The 26,215-nt window shown below is 51.7% G+C and overlaps 2 protein-coding genes across 7 annotated transcripts in view; one reads left to right on the top strand and one right to left on the bottom strand.

Annotated features, from left to right (window-relative positions):
* The window catches only part of LOC132679560 (solute carrier family 23 member 1-like), a 67,559-nt gene extending 59,809 nt beyond the window's left edge, over positions 1 to 7,750 (top strand). For 4 of the 6 annotated variants that reach the window (XM_060633210.3, XM_078438994.2, XM_081795076.1 and 1 more), the window contains one exon: positions 93 to 5,251. In XM_060633210.3, coding sequence (XP_060489193.3) covers positions 93 to 184 — 92 coding nt within the window. In that variant the 3' untranslated portion in view covers positions 185 to 5,251. Of the gene's footprint in view, positions 1 to 92; positions 5,252 to 6,332 lie in introns of those variants that run through there. The other 2 variants (XM_078439008.2, XM_060633212.3) reach the window with 1 other exon arrangement.
* STRA8 (stimulated by retinoic acid 8) lies at positions 2,104 to 24,504 on the bottom strand. Its single transcript, XM_060633213.3, has 9 exons — positions 24,382 to 24,504; positions 19,631 to 19,859; positions 15,478 to 15,553; positions 14,808 to 14,892; positions 12,534 to 12,740; positions 11,334 to 11,619; positions 6,981 to 7,054; positions 5,245 to 5,356; positions 2,104 to 2,194 (listed from the first exon to the last, which is right to left on the bottom strand). The coding sequence occupies exons 2-9, from the start codon at positions 19,820 to 19,822 to the stop codon at positions 2,120 to 2,122; spliced, it is 1,107 nt and encodes a 368-aa protein (XP_060489196.2). The 5' UTR covers positions 19,823 to 19,859; positions 24,382 to 24,504; the 3' UTR covers positions 2,104 to 2,119.
* Positions 24,505 to 26,215: the final 1,711 nt, after the last annotated feature.

Genomic DNA, 26,215 nt, shown 5'->3' with positions numbered 1-26,215 from the left:
ACTCCCGCGTAGGCCTCGGTGTGCTCCTGTAGGCTGCCGAGGGATCAGAACCCACTCCACCTGATGGCCTCCTTGTTTCATTATTTTAATAGATGTCAGGCCTGCAGCGTTAACTCCTGCCCGAGTTTCCAGCTGGCTGGTCCGCCCCGCAGATTTCAGATTTGCAGTCTCCACGATTGTGTGAAACAGTTCCTTAAAGCAAAATACCTAAACCTATACCCGCACCTATACCCATCCCCATCCATATCCTCTTGGTTCTGTATCTCTGACAGATACAGGACTGGCTAACAAGGGAAAAGATATCATCAGTCAAGATACAGGTAGATACCTGACTGATGTTGGAAGAGTCCTAGGTGGGGAGGAAGGGAGGATAAGTAGCATCTGAGGGGATTTTAAAGCAACATATCCATCTCGGGCCGTGCCATATCCAGTGAGCCCTGCGGGGTGGGGAGCCGACGGCCGCTGGGGCTGAGGTGTGAAGGCAGGGGCGCTCCTCGCACATGGCTGTGGGGAGAAAGGATGCTGTATTCCCCTGAGGTCCACACTGACCAGGGGCCCCCGTAGCACGCGATGCTCCAGGAATGAGGACTAAATAGGAGTGGGGTGGGGGCTGGTTAGAGCCGGTTAGGCCCGCATTCCTTGAGGACCTACTATATGCCGGCACCTCTGTAGAGATTTCTTTCTTCCTTCCCACGTGCTGCCTTGTTCTTGGCTGCTGGAGTGGCTGGGGGTGGTTGTGAGCACAGGTGCTGAGCCCCCCTCTTTCTGCTCAGCACAGCCCCCAGCGGAGAGCCCCTACCTGCCCCCCCCCCCCCATTTTGGTTGTTTATAAATAGTGAAGCGACAGTCCTCGTGTATCCCCCATGGGGGGGCCTCGGGGGTGGGCTCGTGACAGGACATGAGGTGAGGGGCCAGCACTGGGGCTCAGGGCAGGCAGGACTGCGCTCGCGTCCTAACCCTTAACCTGCGCCTCAGTTTCTTATGTGGTCATGATGGGAAGCGGTAAAAAGCCAGGGAATCCTTTCTGTGCACGCTCGGTGTATTGGTGAGGGGTCTCCAGAGAAACAGAGCCAATAGGATGTAGGATGTGTGTGCACGCACATGTGTACACGCACGTCCACACAAGCACGTCTACATATTACATACGTGTGCAGACACACGCATAGAGATTTTAAGGAATGGGCTCACGTGATTGTGGACGCTGGAATGTCCCAAATCTGCAGAGTAGGCGGACAGACTGGGAAGAGTTGCTGTCTGTGTCCAAAGGCAGTCACTGGCGATTTCCCTCTTCCTCGAGCTCAGGCTTCAGGGCTATTCGATCCTTCAACTGATTAGGTGAGGCTGACCCACATTAAGGAGGGTAATTATTCTGTATTTACTCAAAGTCTACTATTGTAAATGTTTATCTCATCTGAAAATACCTTCATAGAAACATCTAGAATAATGTTCAACCAAATACCTGGGTTCCGTGGCCCAGTTAAGCTGACACATAGAATCAACTATCACATCCCGTATGCGCGGCCAGGAGCCTCACCAGAAAGCACTCGGAACACTCTGGGATCTGGCTTGAACTCCATTTAGGAGTCTTTATTACCAGAAGCAGCAGAGGAAGCTGGTTCTGCCCCGATGTCCTGTAGCTCCTACAGCACATGAGTGGTCAGCACCGTTCCTGGGCTCCCAGGGCATGCAGGATGAGTGAGTGGCCTCCAGAACTCTCTAGAACCCACCAGAACTATGTCCTGACTCCAAAGTGTGCTGAAAGTACCCAGTGTCATGGCACCTCTGGGGACAGACCCTACCTGTCCTTTCTTGAAAGGCCCGTGGCCCGGGCTTCAGCCAGGCTGCCCCCAGGACCCCCGTGAAGAGGAACACAGCAGGAGCAGGTGTGTGCCTTGGCATCCGGCCAACCCCTCACACCAAACAACCCTGAGGGACTGACACGGGGCCACACTACTTTGCAAATACTTTATAACAATCAGAAACGGAAACCATCCAAATGCTCTGGGACAGCCACTCCAAAATGTCCCGGAAGGCCGAGGCAGGTACAGCTTTGGCTGTCGGCATAGTACTTGGAAGCCGCCCACCGCCGTTCACCCCCTCCCTTCCCAGCCCTTGTGCGTCACAGGTCTTCATCATCGAAGGTCTCCATGCACCTCAACATGATCATCTCATCGTCAACGGGGAGGTCTGGTTCCTGCAAAACACAGGGTGGAAGAGGATCAGTTGTTATTTAAGGAATCCAGTCCCCAGGCAGATGAGAAGGCCCCCATGTCTCCCCGAGAGTCCGCCCCATCTCTTGCTGCATCTTCTCTAGCTTCCGGCCAGGAAGTAAGGGCTACGGGGGAGGGCGGGGGGCAGGTCCCTTTTCCGTTTCACTCAACTCCATACTCTATGATCTTCAGAAAGGGTTTTCTTGGCTGCTTTTCCATCCTGGGGGTTTCCAGGATCACGTAAGAGGCGGGGGGTGGGGGGGGACAGCATCAAAGCTTGTTCCAAATGCCCATCAATGGAGGACAGTGAGTTATGCCATGGTGCACCCACCGAGGGAATACCATGCAGCTATTTGAAATTAAAGGAACGAGATGGTTCTCTCTCTGTGGGGTATACTATTTGAAAGGAAAAGAGTGAAGTACAAGGCAGTGTGCAGAGTAGACTACCATTTGTGTTTGAAAGAATATATAAATATCCGTAGAGTATCTCTGGATGGCTGCACAAGAAACTGGTGACGGTGATTGCCTTTGGGGAAAGGAATGGGGGCATAGCCAAGGGACGCTGGTAGGAGACTGAGTTTTCTTTGTATATCTTTTGGTAACTTTCAAGTTTTAAACTATGTACATGGGTTGACTATTAGATAATTTTTTTAAGCAGCAGCACGGTGTGTGTTTAGCAGGGGTTTTTTATTCCCTTTACAATGGCCCCCACTGACCTGACTCGCTATTACCTCTCCCCCTAAAAGTAGGTTCCTGGGTTTTGCTCTTCCTGTCTTTCCCCACCTTGGCAGAAAGTGACCCCTGTAGTTTGTTACCCTGCTGGTCAGGGGCCAGTCCCCTTGGGCCCCGGGAGGCATCCCTAAGCCCAGTCAACCACCTCGTGAATGTGGGACATAGTCCCCCGGGTGATGGCCAGCTTGGGAGAAGACTCTGCTGACGTCCTCGCTCACGGTGCTCTACCGAGGAAGGCAGGGTGCATGGGGAGCCAGCGTATCCGAGAGGGAACCAGGTGGTCTCTAGGAAAGTCATGTGGGCCCTTCATTCAGGGTGAAGACCACAGCAAAGCTTGAGAAAAAGAGGGAGTGGAGCACAGGGGGCGCCAGGAAGCCAAGCATCCCAGGAGGGGCCACACACTCAAGTCTGTGTCACACCAAGGGCTTGAATGTTGTTCAGAAGGGACCAGTTCCCTAAGCCCCTGAAAATGGTGTCCAAGGCATTTTTGAGCTGCAGATTTGCAAAAGCAGCAGGTCGCGAGAGGTATCTGCTGGTCTTGGGTGCTGAATAGTAGCCTATCCACTCCAGTTCATGCCCACCTGGGACCCTACTTGGAAAGAGGGTCTTTGCAGGTGTAATCATTTAAGGATTACAGGATGAGCTCATCCTGGATTTAGGGGGGGCGCTTAATCCAAATGACTGTTGTCTTTATAAGAAGATGCGAGGGACTGGGAGACACATGGAAGAGAGAAGGCCATGTGAAGACAGGGACCATGACTCGAGGGATTCAGCTGCAAGCCAAGGGCTGTGGGGGCCACCTGAAGCTAGGAAAAGGCAAGGCAGGACTCTTCCCTAGAGCCTTCTGGGGCGGCATGGCCCTGCACCTTCTCTAGCTTCTGGCTACATTTGGCCTTGATTTGGTCTTCTGGCCTCTAGAACTGTGAGAGAAGACATTTTTGTTGTTTTAAGCCAGTCCTAGGTGCTGTCCAGGTGCTGAGTGCTAACACAGCCTTCCTAGGACACCATACAGGTGCTAATTAGAGTTTCATCCAACGACCTCGGTCAAGCTGACAGGGGAGGTGGATGGGGAAGAGAATGAGATTTCCCTCTTTATACAGCGTATGGTGAAGGCTGGCGGCCTCCTGCCCCAGAGCCACCTGGCCAGCTTGTTCAAAATACGCATTCTTGGGGCCCTGCCTCACAAAAGTGAATGAGAATCTTGGGTGCCGGGGCACCAGGAATCTGCATTTCCGGTTAGCTCCCAAGAGGATTCAAGTTGGAGCATCTCTCTGCTTTATACGGATACCCAGTCCTGCTTGGTCTTTCTTTTCTACCATATGCGGGGAAAAGGAAGCAGGGAAAGCAAAGACTGGCCTCGGTAAAGTGGACTGACTTTCCTGTGTCCAAGAGAAGGCGGACACAGCAGTAAGGGCCGGACGGCCAAGAGCTGATGGGTGGTGCGGAGCAAGCGGAGGGGGGGCCCTGGGCCCCAAGTGGAGATTCAGAGTGGTCTCGGCAGAGGCAAGGAAGGGTCAGTAGGAAGAGGGCCGCTAATAGGATGATACCTTAACCTATTGAAAAGCTGTCCTAGTTATTTTTAGACAAGCATTGTCATTATTACTGCTTACTTTTTTATTTCTTTTAGTTTTTTTTATGTTTATTTTTGAGAGAGAGAGACAGAGCATGAGCAGGGGAGGGGCAGAGAGAGAGGGAGACACAGAATCTGAAGTGGGCTCCAGGCTCTGAGCCGTCAGTACAGAGCTTGACTCAGGGCTTGAACCCACGCACCGTGAGATCATGACTTGAGCCGAAGTCGGACGCTTAACTGACTGAGCCACCCAGACGCCCCTATTGCCTACCTTTTTAAATTAACAGTTGTGTCTTTGCTAAATTCGGAGAGAAATTCCTGGGTTATGAATCTGAAGCGGCCTGTGCCCTTGGTGCCTCACACCTCACTCCCCTCCCCGCATGAAAATTTCTGGAACGTACCTTCTAATGAAGACACAGTCAGCTTTTGGGAAGCGGAAATTAATGCCCTTCAAAAGCTGACAGCAAACATTAGCACAGGGGCTCAGAAGATGACAGAACAGCTCAGCCCCTCCAAAAGCTGTCACCCAGTCACACAACATTTACAAATGCCTGCCAAGAGCCAGGTCCCCATCTCAGGCCTGCCCGGGGAACATCCGTCAGTCTCGTCCCTCAGCTTCCCTGGACATCTTCTATTCCCCAGGGTGCATCAGGCTGACTCTCGTCTCGAGAGTCCTTTCTGGCATCCTGCGGGAGGTGAGCGGAGGCCTCCCATCGCTCTGCTCAGTCCTACCTGTTTTAACTGAGTGTTAACGCAGCAAAGGCCTTTAAAAAAATCGACGATCTGCATGTAGAGCTGAAACTTCTCCTCTGGATTTTCTGGGTTGCTGCCGGCAAATGCTGAACTGACAAAGGAGAAGAAACAGCAAATATTTAGAATCCTAATCTTCGGCCTCGGCTGGTACCCCCTAAAATATGTGGCTTACAGGGTGAACCACGCACTTGGAAGCACCCGGCTGAATTCTCAGACAGCCTGGAGGTCTGCCTTGCCGCGGCTTCAATGGAGCCCACGGGAAAAGAGAGACTACAGGGAGACTGGCTCCTGCGCCCTAATTTAGCGTTCTGAGCTGTGGCCTCTGGAAGAAGGGAGCTAAACTGCCTCTGTCCCTCAGGCTCGCCCTCGCATAGCCACGCTCCACGGTCCTGGTCCCCCTGTGGCAGCTGACGGAGCTCAGGGGGCATCCGCCACACTTGGGCTCAGTCCCCTGAGATGCCTCCCCTCGGTAGGTCTAACACAGAGCACCAGCACGGAGAAGGCCTGCTTTGCAGACGCCTTCCCGCTGCCTTCCCAACAACTTCAAAGAAGCCTCAAGTCATGCGGGGAGAGCCTGCATGTTGACCTCACTTCCCCTGGGACCGAGGTCCCACAAGCCTCGTAGGAACCCTCCGGCAGCAATCCATGCCTTTTCCAGGGAGAGCAGGAAACATTTTTAATAGGTTGTTCTCGTGTTCCATCGGCACAGTAAGGAGTTCCAGGTTGGCGAAGTTGTCTCCACAGCCCAAGCCCAGCTCAGAAACAGGGACATCCATCCGCTTCCAGCCCGTTTCAGCAGAACCAAACCCCACACACAGCTGAGAGGAGCTCGAGTCACCTCATCAAACAGCTTTGGAGAGTTTGGACAAGTCTGTTGAGGCCGAGTGGAGCAGGCAGGTGGGAGGGACACAGGCTGATGTCAGGTGACCGGGGACAGCCTGGCCGCATGGCCTTGGCGGAGAGTGGGGATATTTGTTGGGGTATGAGGACAGGAATGTCTCCTCACTCCCAAAGAAGAAAAACTAAATAATCGGGATTTTTTTTTTTTTTTTTTTTTTTTTTTTTAGCCATGACACGGGCGCAGGTACCTGTGCCTATAGGTTAGAAGACCACAGCTTTCCAAAGCAACAAAGGAATTTGCGTCCCAATCAAGCTCTCTTTGCGAAAAGCCCCTGCGCTACGGATTTAGTCAAGCTGCTTGTTTGGGAGTCTCCCCAGATCCTATTTTGTGTCTTCTCGCTTCATGGGGTCAGCTGTCCCCTCCTCCCCTCTTCCCACCTCCATCCCCAGAAGCACCGTGAAAAGCCACTTCTCCCCTGTCCAGCTCCGGGCACGGCCCGTTTCCACATTGGCCCAGCCTCTCGGGGCGGGGTGGGGGGGCCGGAGCCCCTGCCCACCTCTCAGACCAGACAACCGCAGCAACCTGCCCGTGGCCCCCCTCACCCTGGGAAGATGGTGCAGTGTGAACAGCCTCGAGCTCATGACCCGCTGCGTCTCAGCCCTGGGCCAGGATGGAAGCATTTTCTACATAGAAGAAGCCTCAACTCAGTGGCACAATCCTAGGACCAGCCCGCTTCGAACCACAGACAAAAGTGGATCTCTAAGAACTTCTGCGGAATTTTGCGCCCCTCTGTGGGGCTGCAGGGGAGCGGCCCCTAAGCATCCGCGCAGGGGTCCATACACACACTCACACTCTTTCATACCCCTTTCCTCACCTAGAGCTAGAAGTACTTGGAGCCTCACTTTTGTCCAGGAAACTTGCCACATCGAAGGCATCTTCAAAGAGTATCTGAAGGAAGGCACAGAATGTGATGTGTCAGCACTAGTTTGGCACCTGCTCTGGGCCGCTGGCAGACACGAATAGAAAGGCTCTCTCTTTAACCCTCACTCCCCAAAGGATGGGTATGTGAAAGCCGGGGCCCAAACACAGGATCTCTGCTTGGTGACCTTCCCAGGCCGTGCACAGTAAGCGCTTGCCCGCCCAGAACAAAGTGCCAACCCCAGAGGTGGCCACAAGGGACGGGGGAGCACCAGGGACTGCGGTCTCCTCTTTCTAAAGAAGGTGGGAGCCCAGGCGTGAGACGCAGCAGCCAGAGTCAGGCTTCAGTTTGCCCTGGGAGAGGGCTCATCTACACCTCCCGAGATGCAGAGGCCACACGAGCCCAGGATCCCCAAGCTGGCAGTCATCTATCAGCCAGGACAGCCGGAGAGAGGTTGGGGGCGCTGGGGTGAGGCTGCAGGAGGGCCAGCTCCCAGTCCTGCCACTCACTAAGCCGTGTGACTTCAGACAAGTGACCTCATTTCTCGAATCTTCCTCTTATGTAAAGGGAATCACAATAGCGCCTACCCACAGGGACACTGCAGGAATTAAATAAGATGAGGTCGGTGAAGCACCCGCCTCCGAAACATTAGCTATTATTGATATTAATCTGCTTTATAAAAGAAACACATGCTCATCGTGAAGATTTTGGAAAATAGAAACAGAGAAAGAAATGAAAACCACGGAGAAGCCGTCCCACCCAGAGAGGTCTATTGTTGACACATTGACCTATTTCCCTCTGGTCATTTCCTGGGGCGTGTTACATTGGATATTTCTATTTTGCAGTCTTGTTATTTAGATGGCTTTCAGTCCTGCTTTTGTTTACTTTCTTGAAAAATATTAAATATTCCACAGGAATGTGATATATACACTTAGGAATGCAAGGATTAGCAAATAAAATGCAGGATGCTTCGTTAAATTTGAATTTTAAATAAAGAATCGTTTTTTGTTTTTTGTTTTTAGTATAAGAATGTCCCCGATATTGGGCGGGACATTCTTATATAATTTTCACCAGGGACGCCTCCCTGTGTCTGACACCCCATTTACGAGGGCAGTCACCCTGAGAAGAGGAGAGGGAGTTCTCTGGCCCATAGCTGGCAGGTTCTGGGAGGTTCCATAGGGTCTCTCCCCTTACCTGAGACACTGTTCTATCTCTGGAGGTCTTGTGTCTGTCTTTCTTATCTTCTTACAATTTGCTTCCCCTGAACTGAATCCCTTGGGACTCTGGCCATGTGGATGGCCCTTCTTCTTCTTCTTTTTTTTTAAATTTTTTAAACGTTTATTTATTTTTGAGAGAGAAACCGATGGCAAGTGTGAGAGGGGCAGAGAGAGAGAGACAGAGACACAGAATCCAAAGCAGGCTCCAGGCTCTGAGCTGTCAGCACAGAGCCCGAAGTGGGGCTTGAACTCCCGAGCCATGAGATCATGACCTGAGCTGAAGTCGGATGCTCAACTAACTGAGCCACCCAGGCACCCGATGGCCCTTCGCCTGATCTTTTAGACATTTTATGATGAACCTTCTTTCTAATATCCCTTTGCTTATCTCCAAGAGGGTCTGGGAAGAGGTCACTGAAAGGACCAGCCCAGAAGCCCATCCACTCTGTGTTCTTCCCCAGCAGGTGGGAGGCAGGGTCCTGGGTCTGAAATTCCTGCCTTTGACCAGTCAGCCCACTGAAGTTCCGGGCCACACACTGTCCTCAGCTGTGTATACGGCTCTCCAAGCTAGCCTGGCCGGGGGTAGGGGTGCCCTGCCAGGCTCTGTGGCCCTTCTGGAGCACCCAGCACACTCATGGGGCCTTGGTTCTCAGACCCTCCCAGGCACACCTGACCCTGCATCCAGGAGCTGGCCCCAAACACAGTTGTTCTGCAGCAGAACCTCTCCAGATGGACCAGGAGCTATAAAGACTTCACTGCAACTAAGTTGGAAGCCAGAGTAGTGACTGGCCCTGCTCTGGGTGTAACTGTTCTCTCTTCTGTTCACCTGGTCACCCAGCCCTGGGTTGGCCCAAGCCTAGGGATGGCAGTGAGGCAGAGCCCTCATCTGGGCACTGCTGAGGAACTCTGCTGCCAGAAGAATGTGAGCCCTTAGCCCTTTCTGGAAAAGATCGGCTGCTTCCATGATTTGGGGACATTAGATTCTGGGTTGGGTCTGCCCTTCCCTGAGGAAAGGTTCGTGCCGCAAATGCACATACACGCCTGTACACATCGGTTTACAGCTTGAAACGCTTGTCCGCACATTTGGCATATGTTTTCCTTTTGCCTTCTTTGTGTGAGACCTCAGGGCCAGGCGATTCGGGGCTACAAAGACATCGAGGCTGGCTGACATGCCTTGGGTATGAGGTCTTCAGCGACTGGTTTCCTGGCCCCGCTTTGACCACTATGGAGGAGAACTCAGGAACTCTCGTGGTGAAGCCAACATTAATGGACAAATAGGTGAGAAGCCCAAGTCCAACTGGGGGAGCGGAGGGGACATACACAAAAGCTGACTCGCTGTTGCATATCTGCACTGAGAGTTCCTTCCAAAATGCCCTCATACATCAGTCACCTGGGATGTTTGTTAGAAATGCAGGTTCTGGGGTGCCTGGGTGGCTCAGTCGGTTGAGCTTCCGACTTCGGCTCAGGTCATGATCTAGTGGTTCACAGGTTCGAGCCCCACATCGGGCCCTGTGCTGACAGCTCAGAGCCTGGAGCTTGCTTCGAGTTCTGTGTCTCCCTCTCTCTCTCTGCCCCCCCCCCACTCGTTCTCTCTCCCTCTCTCTCTCTCTCTCTTTCAAAAATAAACAAACATTTTAAAAAATGAAGGTTCTGAGCCACCTGAGGGGTCAGGTACTCCGCTTCAGTGGGTCTGAGGTATTAGCCAGGTACCTGCCTTTTTACTAGACTCCACTTGAGAAGGATCAGGGGAGATCACGGAAGGCTGACCATAGACAGGTGACCAAAGAAAGATTTGAAAAATTCTTTGATGAAGGAGATACAACCTCTGAAGCAGGAGCTGAGCATCCTGGACAAGCCACCTCACTCCTTAGGCCTCATCAGTAAACCGGAAGCCCTGGACTAGGTGACTGACATCCTGTTGCTGTCCGGGCCCCGGGCCCTGAGGGCTGGGCAACTTCCTGGACGATGGAGTATTTCAGGGCTGTATCCCCGGGGTCCCAGGCACTACAAAGCTGTCTGGCTCTAAGGCTCCCCACAGAGCCACAGAGCATCTCCTCAAAGGGACCACCCACTAAGGGGTGCTTGGAAAGTCAGGGCAAGCAGAGGGGTGCGGCTGACCTGGTGGAGGCCATGGTTACTAAGTGTCCTGCAAAGCACAGGACAGGCGCAGAGAGCACAGAACTGCCTGCCCCAAGCTAGAGAAGCAGGTCAGAAGGGCCGTGAGGCGGCAGCAGCCTCCTGAGGCTGTTCTAATTCTGGAAGCACAGCTGAGGGGCCCGCTTCGATCTCAGCATTGAGTGACCACTAATGCCACCAGACACACTGCTTTGAGAGGCCAATAGTCGATAGTGAATTCCTCTCTTTTCACTGAATGGCAGCAATGCTCTTGGGGGTGGGAACTGAGCTCCCCTTAGGGATTGGGCCTAGCCGGTCCAAACATAATACGTTCTCGATGATGTCAGTCATTGGCTCAGTAATCTGGCAATCTGGCCAATGGGAGGGCAGGAGAGGTATGGCAGAAATTTCTGGAAAAGGTCTTCCTTGACCATTAAGAAAGAGCCACATGAATCTTTCTCTCTCTTACCTGATGTGGAGGAGGGACTATACAGCTCAAAGGCTCCTAGCTGCCATTCTACAGTTACACGGGAAGGTGGGGAGGGGAGACAAGGTGAGGGGTCAGCCTTACGATGAGGCAGAGCAGGGAGAGGGGAAGGACCAAGTCCATGGTGACCTCACTGAGACTAATGGGAAGCCCTCCTGACCTTGGGACCTCCCTGCGTGGGAGAAGCACCTTTCCCTTCATGGTTTAATGAGCGAGTAACTGGCATTGAAAACAATCCCAACTGATAATGACCTTTTAAGCCTTCTCTTCTATGGTCCCCGTGGAAAGCTCAGGAAGCAGGAGAAAAAGGAATGCCATTTGTGGTGGTAGCGCTTAGGCCGGGAAAATCAGAAACACACGGCTTGAGTCAGAATTTAAACACTACCTCACATTTGGTAAATGACCCCAAGCAGACCCCTGGTGTCTCCAGGCCAAAGGCAATGGAATCGTTCCCACACACTCCTCCCCCTGACCCAGAGACGGTCTGCTCACCTCCTCTGGGGTAGAGACGAGTGAGCAGCTGGCTCCTTGGCTGTCAACCCCACTGTCCTTCACGCTGCCCTCGGCACAGCCTGCCTCCTGATAGGTACCAGCAAGGCCCAGGAGGCCGCTGTTCCTCTGTGCCCAGGCCTGCAGGAGACTGGTCTTCCTCTCCTCAGAGAGGTTCTGCCACAGGTGGGAGATGGCTGCAGAGACGATGGGGAGTGTCACCTCCTGTGAGGAGACAATCCCATTCCCGATCAGAAGGTCCATCATCTGCTTGTAAAAGTTGAGATACCTGGAACAGAAATGGCGTCATCTCCCAGACCTGAAGCCAGTGGCCGAAGGTCCCTCCCCAAACCGTCTCCTCAGGTGTCCATTAGTGGGGTGGTCCACACCACACGGGCAGTGCCACAGCTCTGTGGTTTACCAGGGGCTTAGCCTTTCTAGTCTGCATGCCCCTGACACTTGGAGAGCAGAAGCCACCTGGGGGGCCATGGAATGATATAGATCTGGGCTCCAGGGTCCTTCCCCCACGTCTTCCCAGAGTTCCCATGGAGCTCTCTGCCTAATAAAAGAGAGAACAAGGAGCCCACGCTCCCTGCTCACCTCTCAGCCCATGGGAAAAGTGCTTATAATTCTAAGCCCCATGACTGCGCAGCCATGATATGACGCTTGCTTTATTTCAGGGCCGGAAAGGCTCAGCTGTGGAGCGAGCCTCCTTCTATTGGCCTCCGGAAGCCAACATGGCTGCCATGGGTCTTAAGTCTGTGGAGGGGCAGTGGGTGGCTGTTGGGAGTCCAGGCCAGTCATCCACTGTATTTCTTACTATAAGACCAGTAATGCAGCTGGTGTGTGTGTGTGTGTGTGTGTGTGTGTGTGTGTGTGTATGTGTGTGTCTGTGTGTGTGTGTGTATGGGGGTATTTGGTCCTCCTAATCCCCATCATAGCCCCCACAAAGTCACCCCAAATAAATACCCAGTCTAAGTAAACTCAGTGTATGTGCTGTGCAATGTAACTTCAAGATTATTTCTCTAGCTCTTCTGCCAACCCCATCCCAAGCCCCTAACATATGGAAATTCTGGAGCTTCCTTGATTTGGGGCCTGGTCTGGAAGTGCACCGGGGATGCAGCCTGCTGCAGACAGAGCCTCTGACCCCTTCCCCACAAGAGTTCAGGCCATGCGTGAAGCCACCCTCCCAGCCGTTCACACCGTTCAAATTCCATGAGGTCTGGCAACAAGGTGACTGGGGAGTGTAAGGGCTCCACTTTCTTCTCTTCTTCCTCTTCCTCCTCTTCCTCCTCTTCTTGGTCTTCCCCCTCTTCTTCCTCCTCTTCCTCCCCCTCAGCATCCTTCCCAACTGCCTCGATTGGGCACCAGTTGGCAGAGCCATTATGACAAACCTTATTTGAGACCAGGCTGGTGAGAAAACAGAAACAAGACAGCCACAAACTAATGCCCCTCATGAACACTGACACTGACATTCTGAACACAATTTTAATGTGAGCGTGTGCACGTGCGTGTGTGTGTACACATCACGACCAAGTGGGGTTTATCCCAGGAATGCAGGATGGCTGGCTCAAACTTTGATGAAATTCCATCAGTGGAATTCACTGTAACAACAGACTTAAAGAAGAAAAACCAAACGATCCCCTCAATAGATGCCAAAAAGCACTCCTCAAAATTTAACATCCATTCATGACAAAGACTCTCGGCAAACTAGGAATAGAAGGGACCTTCCTCAACCTGATAAAGGGCATCTATGAAAAACCTACAGCTAACATCATACTTAACCGTAAAAGACAAAATATGTCTCTGCTAAGGTCAGGAACAAGACAGGGATGTTCACTCTTACCACTTCTATCCAATATAGTACTGGAGGTTCTAGCCCATCCAACAAGGCGAGCAAAAGAACAAAACGATACACAGATTGGAAAGGAAGAAGTAAAACTGATTTTATTTATAATCTATGTAGAAAATCCCAAAGAATCTCCAAATATGTGACTAGAACAAAGAAGGGTGTTTAGGAAGGTTGCAGGATACAAGGTCAATATATGAAAACCAATAGTATTTCTATATTCCAGTGGTGAACAACTGGAAATTGAATTTTTAAGAAGTGCCGTTTGTAACAGCACCCCAAAGCACTGAATACTTAGGTTCACACCAAAACCTCAACCTCAAAAAGAAAAAAATGGGTAAGTTAGACTTTATCAAAAATTTCAAATTCTGCTCTTCAAAAGGCAGTTTTAAGAGAGCAGAACAGCACGACACGATTTGGAAAACCAGGATTTGTAACCCAGAATCTCTTCATCTGATAGGAGTAATCTCCAAGGCATCATGTTAAGAAGCAAGTGCACCAGAAGAAAACCTGGGAAGATTCTTTTATTTTTAACATTATTTTTTTAAATGTTTATTTTATTTTTTGTTAACGTTTTTATTTATTTTTGAGACAGAGAGAGACAGAGCATGAACAGGGGAGGGTCAGAGAGAGGGAGACACAGAATCTGAAACAGGCTCCAGGCTCTGAGCTGTCAGCACAGAGCCCGACGCGGGGCTCGAACTCACGGACCGCGAGATCGTGACCTGAGCCGAAGTCGGCCGCTTAACCGACTGAGCCACCCAGGCGCCCCTTTAAATGTTTATTTATTTTGAGAGAGAGAAGCAAAAAAAGAGGGGTAGAGAGGGATTCCACGCTGAGTGGGGAGCTGGACGTGGGGCTCAATCTCGCTACTGTGAGATCATGACCTGAGCTGAAATCAAGAATTGGACGCTTAACCAACTAAGCCACCCAGGCTCCCTTCTTCTTTTTTTTTTTTTTTCTTTTTTAAATTTCAGAGCACAGGAAGCCTTTCTGAGTAACCATAACAGATGGACAGATTAGACTTCATTTTTGCGTGGCCAAAACAAAAAGCAAAAACATCAAAAGCAAAATAATAAAACAAACGACCAAAGGATAATTATTTGCAAGTCATATCCTAAAAGATGGCTGGCTAATTGCTTGGTCTATACAGAGGACTTCTACAGCCATGTGGGAAAAAGACCACCAACCCAACAGGAAAATGGGCAAAAAATAGGCACTAAAGGTTGCCAGGAAAAGAAATACAAATGATCTTGAAGGAAGACACTGAATTTCACTCCTAACTTAATGAATTAAAATACAATAACTATAAAATATAATTAATCTATTCCTGAGCTGATGCCACACTTTTAATTGCTGTAGGTCTATAATCTATCTAGAGAAAAATCCTAATTATTATGATTTAAAAAGAAATGTAGCCATTCTCACATGGGCACATGATGTAAGTATCGATCAGATTTTAGTATGGGATACAGGGTGTATCTTAACTTGGTAAGGGAAGGATGGCTTACGGAAATGGATGGGGTTGGGATCAGTGGCTGATCATTTAGGAACCGCCAATGCAGTTGTCTGCCTCAATGAGATGATCCCTCCTTTGCTGATTGCACGGTGGTGCCTGGGGGTCTTACCTGTGATTTCCAGAGTACATGCTGGCATATTCTGCCTTGACCTCCTCTAAGCTGTTTGCATTCCCGTCCTCCAGCTTGAAGGATTCTATTGGGGAGGTGAAGGCAAGGGTCACAAACGGGGAGGCCCAGCCTCTGTCGACTCCCTCCTGCCCTTCTGATCCAGGTGGACCGTGAGTGGTCCCTGAGCCCATCCAGATTCGGGTTAGGGTGTCAAGGGTCCAGTTTCACCTCTTCTTCTAGAGGTAAGGGGGAGAAGTTTCTTAAACCGGCCCTTCTCAATCAAGACACCAAAAGTATCCCTTTTAGAAGTTGGTTTCCACCAGCTTAGAAACCCAAATTCCTCGCCAGCCACCGTTCCCACACTGAGTGCCAAGAAAGGGAGCCAGGCTCTGCTTTTGGGCGTGATAAGTACCGGTCCGCTTCCTCTCTGGTCTCTCAAGATGGGATCAGGTACCTGATGGCTTCCGTCTGTCCTGCCAGACTGTAAGCTCCCTGAGTGCAGGGGCACGAATCTCCTTGCACTCCTGGCTTCAGCACAGTGCCTGGCACACGGTCGGCACGCAGGAAATACCTGCTCACTTGGCTTAATCCAGTCACTCTGCTTTCGGTGGAAAGACCAACCAGTCTTTCCCTGGGAAGGAGACGGGGGTGGCCGACAGGGGTCCATTACCTTTCATCTTCAGAAGATTGTCCAAGGTTTGCTCCAGCTCCTGAATATGATTCTTCGCCTTATTCAAAACCTGCCACTGGGAACCGAGACAGACAATGCTGAAAAGCCAGCCTTCCATCCCCGAGGCTGCGGTCTCGTGGACACAGGAGTCCGTTCCGCAGGCTGACGCCATGCTCCCTCAGATGCAAAGTCACATTCCTTGACATTGTCAATAAAAAGGTCGGGAAGTTTGTTCGGAAGCATTTAATTTGTATTCTGGAGACGGTTCTCACAGAAATGCTAAAATATTTGGCAACGGGGCTGTGTTCTGCAAACTACTAGGGCTTCCGAAGGGCAAACAGCTATATATGCTCCTTGAAGATGGAGTGAACTGTGGCCGAACAGCAGCCCCAGGCTGGCACCAAGACCCAGAACTAACTTCTGCTCAGTTATCGCAATGAGCAACTGGCTGGTTAATATGAAATAAATAGTTCTTATTTGCTAGATGCATACACTTCAGCTGATCAAAAAACACCAAATGCCCTGTCAACTTGAACTCTGAATTTCCTGTTGCTGCAGGGCTAAGTCAAAAGCATTCCCCTCCTCCTTCTCCCCTTCCTTCTCTCCTGTGTGTAATATTCCTTTAAAAAAATTTTTTTAACGTTTATTTATTTTTGAGAGATAGAGACAGAGCTTGAGCGGGGAAGGGGCAGAGAGAGAGGGAGACACAGAATCCGAAGCAGGCTCCAGGCTCTGAGCTGTCAGCACAGAGCCCGACGCGGGGCTCGAACTCATGAACCACGAGATCATGACCTGAGCCGAAGTCGGATGCTCAACCGACTGAGCCACCCAGGTGCCCCTATTCCTAAAGTCAAATGGTGATTGCAAGATTATGCAAACACAAGAAATGCTAAATACTGTTTATTGGCTGACCACCGATAGCTGTCCAGAGTTCCATACGTTCATCAGGCAAGTGCAACAGGCAGAGCTGTGTGTTCGGCCCCTGGGGACACAGAGTAAATCAGATGGCACCTGCTTTCCAGCAGGAAGGACAAGGCAAGCGTGGAAACGACTTGTAACACAGGCTAGAATTCAGTAGGCACCAAAGGGAGTAGAAGCCGAGGGCCGTGGAAACGCGTGGGAAGGGACACTGATTCCAGCTGGAGGCGTCCAGACGACCTAGAGCACGGCAGCCGAGCAAGCAGGCCGAGCTGAGCTCTGGAGAGCACAGTGTCTCAAAGGCAGGCCTCCACGCAGGGACAGAGACGGGGTGGCTGGGGACGTGGGCCGCCCCAGGGGACTGGGGAAGCCAGGTGTGGTCAGGGCCGGGGCGGGCAGTGCGAGAGGAAGCCAAAGCAGCCACGGGCACACAGCCCCGGTGCTGTCCCAGCGTCCCGCCTGGTGCACAGAAAGGAGGCTTGAGGGGAGCGAGAAGCACGACACTCTGCTGCCCCCAAAACCGCGACAGGAGAATGCAGTTGATGGCGAGATCTCGAATACTCCTTTTATTTTATTTTGTAAATGTTTTTACAGGTTTATTCATTTTTTGAGAGAGAAAGAGAGCACAAGCGAGTAGGGGAGGAGCAGAGAGAGAGAGGGAGACACAGAATCCGAAGCAGGCTCCAGGCTCTGAGCTGTCAGCAAGGAGCCCGATGAGGGGCTTGAACTCACGAACCACGAGACCATGAGCTGAAATCAGACGCTTAACCAACTGAGCCACCCAGGCGGCCCTCGAATACTCCTTTTACCTGGTTCCCAGCATCTCAGGCTTGTTCTTAATCAGGATGAGGTGAGGCCTTTCTGGCCCTCTGGCCCAGACACCCCATGCTCACTTGCAGTCTTAGAGGGCCAACACAGAGCCATGGAAGCCGGGTGCTTCCAGAATGTTCTTGGCAGGCTAATTAGGACCTTAGTTCTAGGTTGAATCATATCCTTCTGAAAAAGATATGTTGAAGTTCTAACTCCCAGAACCTGTGAATGTCACCCTGTTTGGAAATAGGTCCTTCGTAGACTAAACTAAAACGAGGTCAATAGAATGGGCCCTAATCCATCCAACATGGCTGGTGTCCTTATTAAATGGGGAAATTTGGATGCAGAGACAGACGTGCACAGAGGGAGGATGAGGTGAAGACACAGTGAGAAGACGGCCAAGAAACTGGAGTGGGGCATCTCTAAGCCAAGGAACACCAAGTAATTGCTAGCAAACGCCAGAAGCTGGGAGGCAGGCAGGCTTTTCCCCTAGAGCCTTCAGAGGGAGGGAGCATGGCCCTGTGGACACCTTGATTCTGGACTCTGAGCCTCTAGGACTCCTAGACAATACATTTCTGTTGTTTCAAGCCACCCTATTCCTGGTATTTTGTTAGGGCGAACCTTTTCTTCATGCCTATGACGAAGGCAGAATTCAGGGCTGTCCCTCAAGCAGGATGAGGGAAAAAGGAGAAGAGAGAGAACACCTGGTCTGCCTGCTGTTTCCTGGCTGTGCCATTCCAGGCAAATTGTTTACCTTTCTGGAACCTCCATTTCCTCCTCTGTAAAATGAGATCAGAATGGAATTGTGGCAGATAAATGAGGTAATACACTAGTAAGTGATCAAGACGGAAGCCATTATGACAATGCCACATCTTTCCACGCAGCGATCTTATTAGGTGCCACGACAGGCCTCTGAGGAAGCCGTTACTGTTGCCCGTGTTTAAGGGAGGTGGTGACGGGAGCCTGGCAAGTACCTTGTCTCACATGGACCCAGGCCAATCCGCCAGGCTCTCCACCACCACGTCACGAGGTACAGACTTTAGGGGGTGCAAATATAGAGGAAAATACAGTTTTCCTCTATATTTGACTTCGATTATTTACTTTGGGGCCCTGTTCTTTCTCTGGCTGCCAGTCTGTGCACACTACTTCACTGGCCAGTGACGGGGACTTTGGGTTTTCGGCGCATCCCTGGGCACAGGTAGCAGATTCCTCCTCGGCGAGGGGACACGGCGCAGAGCTATGCCCAGACGGGCTCTTTGCCCTGATCCCCCGAGCCTGGCTCAGCAGAGAGAGGAGGAACAGTGGCCCCTGCACCTCTCACCCTCCACACCCTTCTACAAGAGCAGGCAGGATCTCTGTTCAGATTCTTTCACCCAAAAACCCTCTGGGCCCTACTCGGCGTCTTGCACAAAGGTGCTTGAGGTACCACTCAATCAAGCCACAGTCACAGAGGCCCTGGCCCCGTGCCAGCTGACGAGGAATTCTTGTGTTGGCCCTCAGTGAAAGAAGGCTGTGTTAGCTCCAGCAGCAGGAGGCTGGGGGCTCATGCCCCTCAAGCGGTCCCTGTCCTTAAATGCGGCTCCGCTGAAACCCACCAGCCCGCGAGGGAAAATCTGCTGGCTAGAAACTGTCGCAGGCAACCGGCTGGTCTCTGGAAAGACCACCAGGTCTGGAGCCGGGAGCTGAGGCCCTCCTCCCGGCCCTGCCACCAACTAGCTGACAGGTCCCTTCGGACCCCTGTGTCTCCGCTGTTCCAAGAGGGCAGGGGGAGCGAGAAGATCTCGGGGCCCTCTCCCCTACTGGAGACCTCCTATAAGGCTCCTCCAATAACACGAGCTCCGTTCCTTCTAGCACCACCACCCGAAACACCGGAACCTTCCTCCATGCTCTGCCAGAGGCACTAACAGGCAATAAAGAAGCTATCGAGGGAGAAAGGCAAAATCAAGAGCAGGAACAGATAAATGCTTACCCAGAGGGCTCTGCTGCCTTGCGGAAAAGATCTGGTTGGTGCCCAGAACCAAGTCACACGCACGTGCGTGTGTCTGTGTGTGTATGTGCACGCGTGTGTGCATGTGTGCGTGTGTGTTTGAGCGGAGAGGCAGGGTCCCGGAGCAGATGCCGGAGGTCACCCCTGTCCGCTCGAGGGACAGACACAGGAGCCGCTGGCTAACCAGGCCTCTCGGGGTGTTATTTCCCTTCTGATGCCAGGCTTGTCTGCTGCGGGCAGGGAAGGTCCGGCTCACGCGTCACCCACGTGCAGCCACACGCCGTGCGCCACGAGGTGCCCGCCTCTGATCACTGACCCCATCCCGACTGCAGCCCTGAGGGTGGGGGTGGGGGGACTGGGGGCTCCAGGCCGGTCCCCACCTCACCCCACAGTCCCTCCACGTTGGAGACTTTTCCTCCCACACCCAGGTCCCCTTACCTTTGAGGCTGTGAGATCAGACTGGGAGTAGACCATTTTCCGGAGGTTGCCGAACAGCCCCACCAGGGTGGCTCGGTGGCGGGCCTGGGACAGGCGTCGGCGGGCCACCCTCGGCTCAAGCTCCCACAGCTGTGCCAGGGGCCAGGGTATTGCTCTGCCACTGGGGTTACTGCCTTCTCCAGAGGTCGCCATTACAAGCTGCTATGTAACAGTATGCCCTTCTTTGGTCCTAAATAATAAAAATACAGTACTAAAGAAAGAGGAAGGCAGACTGAAACAGAAAGGGGTTACCACTCCCAAGTAACAGGTCCCAAACCGACGAATATAATCAATAACATACACAATAAAGAACAGAGGACACAAAAATCCGGAATTTAAACTGGACTCCTAAGAACACAAACTGCTCATAATTGACTTACAGTTGAAGGGCACTGCTGCTTTACCCCAGGGATTTTCCAGAACGTTGCAGGTACTCACCAGACACTTGTTAAATTGACTGGCCGTGGCCAAGGAGAGCAAGCCATACCCCTGAGATCTCATTCCTTACAGTCTGTGAAAAGCTGAACAGGCATGTGTCCACACCCTTTGAGGTCTTTCCTCCCATGAGAATGCACCCCTCTTTGATCTAGGTAGTGGTTACACGGGTATATGTACAAAAAGAAATCCATCAAGGTGTGTCCTTAGATTCGTGAATATATATATATATATATAATATATATATATTCGCGAATATATATATATAATCTCAAAAAAGGAGAGATGCACTTTTCTACCTGTGAAAGCAAAAAGTCACATAATGACAGAGATTTAGAAGCAGGTGTGCCTTGGCCTGCTGTGCATTCTGAGGATGATCATTAGGTTGTCACATCTGAGTTTACAAAGCAGGAGCCCTCCCCTAGGAGAGGCAATTCTGGGATGGATCCATAACAGTTTTAGTAAAAGACAGGGACCAAGGTCTCTTACCTGAGTCATAGATTCCTCCTTCAGGCACTCACCCCACCACCCAGAGGACAGCCAGCCCTTTGAACAGAGGGGCCACATCTTCATCACCTCTGTACTCCCAGAAGGTGCTCAGTGCTGGGGTTTTGAGTGAATTCTAATGGAAGCCCTCCACTGGGTCCCAGGCTTCCCTGAGCTCGGTCCTGCCTGCCACCCAGGGACATTCCATAACCTCAGCCTGGGGTTTGCTTGTTTTGATGTATGTCAATCACCGGGGGGACTGTAGAAAATACACACGCCCAGGCCCCACCTTGAAAATACTGGTTCGGAATCTACTGGGCCCAGGCGTCTGGTGGGCAGCCCGCTCCCCAGGTGATGCTGATACCTTCACGGTTTGAGCCATCACTAGGGCCCATACAGCAACACCTCTCTCCAAGCACCACATCTGGCAGCTGGGAACGAAGTCTCCTCCATAGAGGGAATGTCGGGGAAGGGGGCTTGAGAAAGCATTCCCACTAAGTTCTACAGGGAGAACCAGCCACAGAGATAGTGAACCCAATCAGGCAGCGTGGGATTTGTAAAACACCATTTAGATCAGAAAACAAATCTACCAACAACGTAATTTTCACCAATGGGTCTATTTTTCCTCTCTTCGCTTCTCAAAACAATGGCAGGAAGATAGTAAGTGGGTGCCACTACGTCTGTGGGTGTCTGTGCCACTGATCTGTGAAGCTCCTGTAACATTTATTACCCAGAATGCCACCATCAGTGCACAGAGGACAGCCGCAGAATCTGCACAGGCCCATCCAGCCTGATGGCTGGGTTAAAAACTATAGCCTCACTTCCCAGACACTGACAAATCTTTAATAGGGAGCAAAGTGAAACAAAGAAACTTTTGATTTGCCTGGGGAAGAAATAAAAATCTTTTGAACCGAAGAGCATAGGTTTTCTTTAATTGCTTAAATTAAGAAGAAATGAATGTGCCTGGACAGCAGGGAATTTAGGTCAGTGAGCAGAAGTAAAATAAACACTAGGATTCTCCCAGGATCTAGAATTCTCTAAGGGTCTCAAAATACTGACACCAAAGGCCCCTGGGCTTATGGGAAATCTGAAGCTCTCGCGGTGCCAATGCTGGTAATCGGGGTTTCCTCCCAGGCTTCTCCCCAAACACACTCCACCCAAATACCTGGAGGGCTGTGTGGTTTCAGTCACAGGATAAGGGTTGTGACCCCCTGCCTCTTGCAAAGGGGACGGACCCCCTGGGCCAGTCTTCACTGCCTGCCACTAGGGGTGAAGCCAGTCCCAGAGCATCCTGCCCACCTGCCGAGCCGGGGCCTCTGCCTCACCCTGCCTGCCCCAGGCGCCCCACGGTCAGGAGTCTGAGATAGTTTCCCCCTTGAGGCAGGAGCAGGGCAGGACGCAGGGATGATGGGAGAGGATCCTTCCCTCAAGCCAAGCAGATATGAAACTTGATAAGACCCTGGGCAATTTTAAACGTCCTGCTCCTAAATGCCATCCTGCTCTCTGGCTAGGAATGAGCTGGTAGGATCTCCAGAAGGCATGCGTCTCGAGTTGTCTTTATTAACTTGCGCTGTGCACCTAACAGGAGCTGAGGTGTAAGTATTGTTCAGAAAGAGCTTTTTGTTGGGATAATACAGGTGGATCTGGCCTGTCCGCACCTGTGGTCTGTGTCAGGGGGTGGCTCACGGGGTGAGTACCGCAGAAGCCACAGTCTCGGTGGGGGGAGGGGAGAGCAAGACCCTCCTTCTGCCTTTTCCCCAGGTTGGCTCTTCTGCTAGGAAAGGGGGAACCAACTGTAAAAATGAGGTTGAGAAGGGATCTTTTATTTATGACAGAACAAAACAAAAACAAACCTTTTCCCCTAAATGTCCTGTGCAGGGGCCACGTGTGTTAAGGAAACTGCCCCCAGAGGTATAAGGACAGCAGAGTCCCAGACTCTGTCCCCGGGACCTGGAAATCTGCATTTTGATAGCAGACTCTCCCATTTTCCCTTCCCTCACACCAATAACAGAAACATTTGCTCTCCTGCCCACCACCCTCTATTCTGTGGCCCCTGCCTGTCTGCCCTGGGATGCCGCCCCTCCTTCTGTCCCCTGCCCCCCAGTCTCTACCTATTGAGAAGTCAAACCTGTCCTTTTATTCCTAGTTTAGGCCCCAATTCCTCTAAGAAGTTGGCCAGCCCCATCCACACTGGTTTCTAACTTAATCTTGTTTTGCCAACAAATTAGTAAAATCCTTGGCTGGGATTAACGTATCGGCATCTAAACCGTCCTTCGCACGGCAGGTCAGAGTAAGACAGGATAGGATGACGAAAAGACCTTGGAGGCAGGGAATAACAGCTAGTCCGACCAAAACCCAAAAGCCCTCTCTGGATCCTAAGCATAACGATCTCTTGAATTCAGTTTTTGGCCAGATCCACAGTGAGAGGCACACATCTCGGAAGCTTAAAAAGCCTTCGAAGGGGATGCTGGAGAGGAGGGGAGGGATTACCCAGGGGCAAGAATCTGGATACCTCTCCTGACTCCAGAAACTGGCCACGTTTGGGGGATGAGTGTAAATGTTTGGGCAACCAAAATGTGTGAGAATCTTGGAAATTCAGGACAGAGCTAGTGGGGGGGGAGGGCAGGACACTAGGCCCAAGAACCCACCGTGGGTGGGATGACGCTGCACTCAGAGCTGGTACCCGGCCAGTGGGATGAACTGGTGTAGGGCAAGGCCGGCTGGATTATCCACTGGCTCAAGACCTGGACTGGACCTCCAGCTCCGTGTTAATCTCCCGTGTGACTTTGTATGAGCCAAGAAGCCCGAGGTCTTAATTTGTCTGTACAAAGGAGGGGAGAAAGTCTTTAGAAAGTTTGCTGCCTCTGTAAGGTCACTGTCACGATTCTATGACCACCCGGAGCAAAGGCACGCAGCACGAGCTACTCCTTTTAGCAGAAGTGGAGTGCACGACAGAGTGGGAAGCTGAATCTGGAGGAATTCCGGGCTCTGCAGCCCTGTGGACAGAGGTTTGCTGGATACTTTTTCTGCGAAAACCCCATTCATTCTGCAGGAAACCCGGGCCAAAGATAATAGGCATTTCAGAATGCCTGACATATATTCCCTTTTAAAAGCTTTTCACTGTGTTCAAACCTGTGGGTCAGACCAGCAAGTACATCGCTCTGCAGTCCAACAAAGTCAGTAGACAGCCTCACTGACGAACTCTTCTAGAAAGGCACTGGGACGGTTCATACCGTCCTGCCTTTTTTTTTGCTACTCCTCATCTGCAGAGCAAAGCACACTTTCAAGTTACCTTTCTCGACTTGCCTATTGAACACTAACCCGTTCCTATCAAAACACCACTTAGTACACACTTGGAGTCGACATTTTAAAAACTCCCTACACTAAATTTTTGAAAAATATGACCTCTGCCTCTTCTGCGATTCGGAGAAATTTTCATCAGTTTTTAGCATCACTCCACGAAACGTTTGAGTGTGACGCTTATGAGCACACCCTGCGCGAAAGTACACAATAGGCTGGATAATGTTTTGCAACTCCCAGGCAGCTTCCTTTGGTTCCCTACGCTTATTACATCACGTAAAAGAGAAAGCCAAAATCATTCTCAGAACTCTGTACTTTGTCACGATGCCATACACACACGTCCGCTGAACGTCTGGCCCCAGACCTCAACGTTCACCTGCTCGGATCACGGGCACGCACAGCCCACACCTGTGCATGAACACCCACATGGCCAAGTGTACCTTTGCGAAGATGAGCCGGCGCAGTGATAGCAGCGGTTGGTCTATACTCACGCGCTGCGGGAGGTCCGTGCCCGTGCACACAACGTCCCCTCTCCCAGGACATGCGGGAGGTTGTCTGAAGCCCTGACTGCCGGGACAGTTGTCGCTGGCCTCGCGCGCGAGCCAGACTGGGGACTCTAGATCCTACCCCCACCAGGAGACAGACCTAGCGCCTGGGCACCAGGCTGGGGACCAATCACGGCGCGTCCCCGGCCAACACAGCCAATGGGGAAGTGCGGTGGCGGGCCAATGAGGGTGCGGGCCGTGGAAGAAAGAATGTAACGAATTGTCTCAAGGACACACAAAAGGGGGAGACTGAACTTCTCACCTTGCCAGGTGGCTCCTTTTCAAGTGGAGGTCACGCGGGGACAGGGAGGGGGTGGGGGGGATGCCTCTGCCACCCCAGGTGCCCCACACAGCCCACAGAGGACTAAAGGGAAGTTCTCTAACTGGTTCCACTCACCGGACACTGAGCCCAGTTTTCCTCATCCGTCAAGTGGGACGATGACACCTACCTTACAGGGATATCTTGAGGCTTACAGAAGACACCTTAAATAAAGGGTCCAGAGAACTAGGGGCTCCCCATCTCAGGGAAAAGATGAAAACGTGTAGGTAGGAAGGAAACCGGCATAAAGGGGGTGGGCCAGGGAAATGATGTTTTAAATAAGGGGAGAGAACTTTGGGGAGGGGGGCGTAAGAAGGTTAGAAAAGAGACCTTCAAAAGCTTGGATTAAAATATCAAGAAATAATAAAAAAAGGACTCACTCTTTGGGACAACAGGAAGCAGGCATTCTTTCAGTTGAGGGGGAAAAATTCCTTTTCCCCAAATCTAGATATACTCTTGTCTTTTGGCCTCTTTTTGCTTGATCCCCTGCACCCGTAAATATTTCCTGATGGTCGTGACCCCATCGCATCAGCTGTGCACCAGGAGCAGTAGCCAGGCTAGGTGCCCCCTTGCTGCCCTCTGAGGGGGCCGAACTTCACCCCAGGGCAGGGGTCACACAGAGGTCTCACGCCTAGCTGTGGGCTTGGTGGTACACAGATCTGGATCTCTGTCCAGAAGTGCCCTCCCCGTGACTGTAAGGACCATCAGTGAGCCAGTCCTAGCTAAACCGTGCAAATAGGCCACCTGGCATTCCGTCCACACTCCAGAAATTCAGCTGCAGTGAGTGCCAGACTCCTCTTTAAAAGGATTTTGGGGGATTATTGAATTATGTGTTATGTACAAAGAAACTGTCACATAGAAAGCACCTGGTAAGAATCAATTACCCTCCTTTTCAGGGTAAATGTCAAATGTTCATTTCAGTTCAATTCTGCTTAGGTCCAGGCTCTCCGGTGGCCTTTGATGCAGGGTCTCTGAGGGCCCCTGAGGAACTCCTTTCTCCCCCACCCCTTCCTGGTTTCTCTCCCCCCCACCACTTTTTGCGTCCCACCATCAGCCCCTCCCCCCACCCTCCGCAGCACTGCTGGGGCCCCGGGGAGCAGAGGGTGCTGGGGAGTCTGCAGCTCCATCCTGGAGAGCCTCCCCTGTGCACCGAGAGGACACAGAGGGGCTCAGAGACCTACCTGCCTCAGGTTTTCATCTGATCAGTGCCCCCCCCCCCACCTCACCCCTCAACCCACACCACACTGCCTGTCTGGATGCGCCGCCCTGGAAGAACCAGATCTGCATCCAGAAGAAATGCAGTCGGGGGGCAGGGGGATGTTACTAGGAGACCGCTTTACCTGCAGCAGCCTGATTTCTTGATTGGAAATGGAGATCTCTGTCCACAGAGATCTCTGTCCACGTCAGTCAACCTTCCCCACAGCTGTAAGGAGGAAGGCTCTGCTCCTGAACCCTGGTACC

The sequence above is a fragment of the Panthera onca genome, chromosome A2, assembly GCF_046562875.1.
Source record: "Panthera onca isolate mPanOnc1 chromosome A2, mPanOnc1 haplotype 2, whole genome shotgun sequence".
Classification (NCBI taxonomy): Eukaryota; Metazoa; Chordata; class Mammalia; order Carnivora; family Felidae; genus Panthera; species Panthera onca.
The sequence above is the reverse complement of the archived record's forward strand: the minus strand, read 5'-3'. Positions and strand labels throughout refer to the sequence as shown.

Coding starts and splice junctions, on each gene's coding strand:
- STRA8 (XM_060633213.3), bottom strand. CDS start 19,822: ATGGCGACCTCTGGAGAAGGCAGTAACCCCAGTGGCAGAGCAATACCC. Junction 5,357..6,980: donor CCAAGTACTTCTAGCTCTAG/GTGAGGAAAGGG, acceptor CTCCTTTGTCAG/TTCAGCATTTGCCGGCAGCA. Junction 2,195..5,244: donor TTAACACTCAGTTAAAACAG/GTAGGACTGAGC, acceptor TGTGTTTTGCAG/GAACCAGACCTCCCCGTTGA.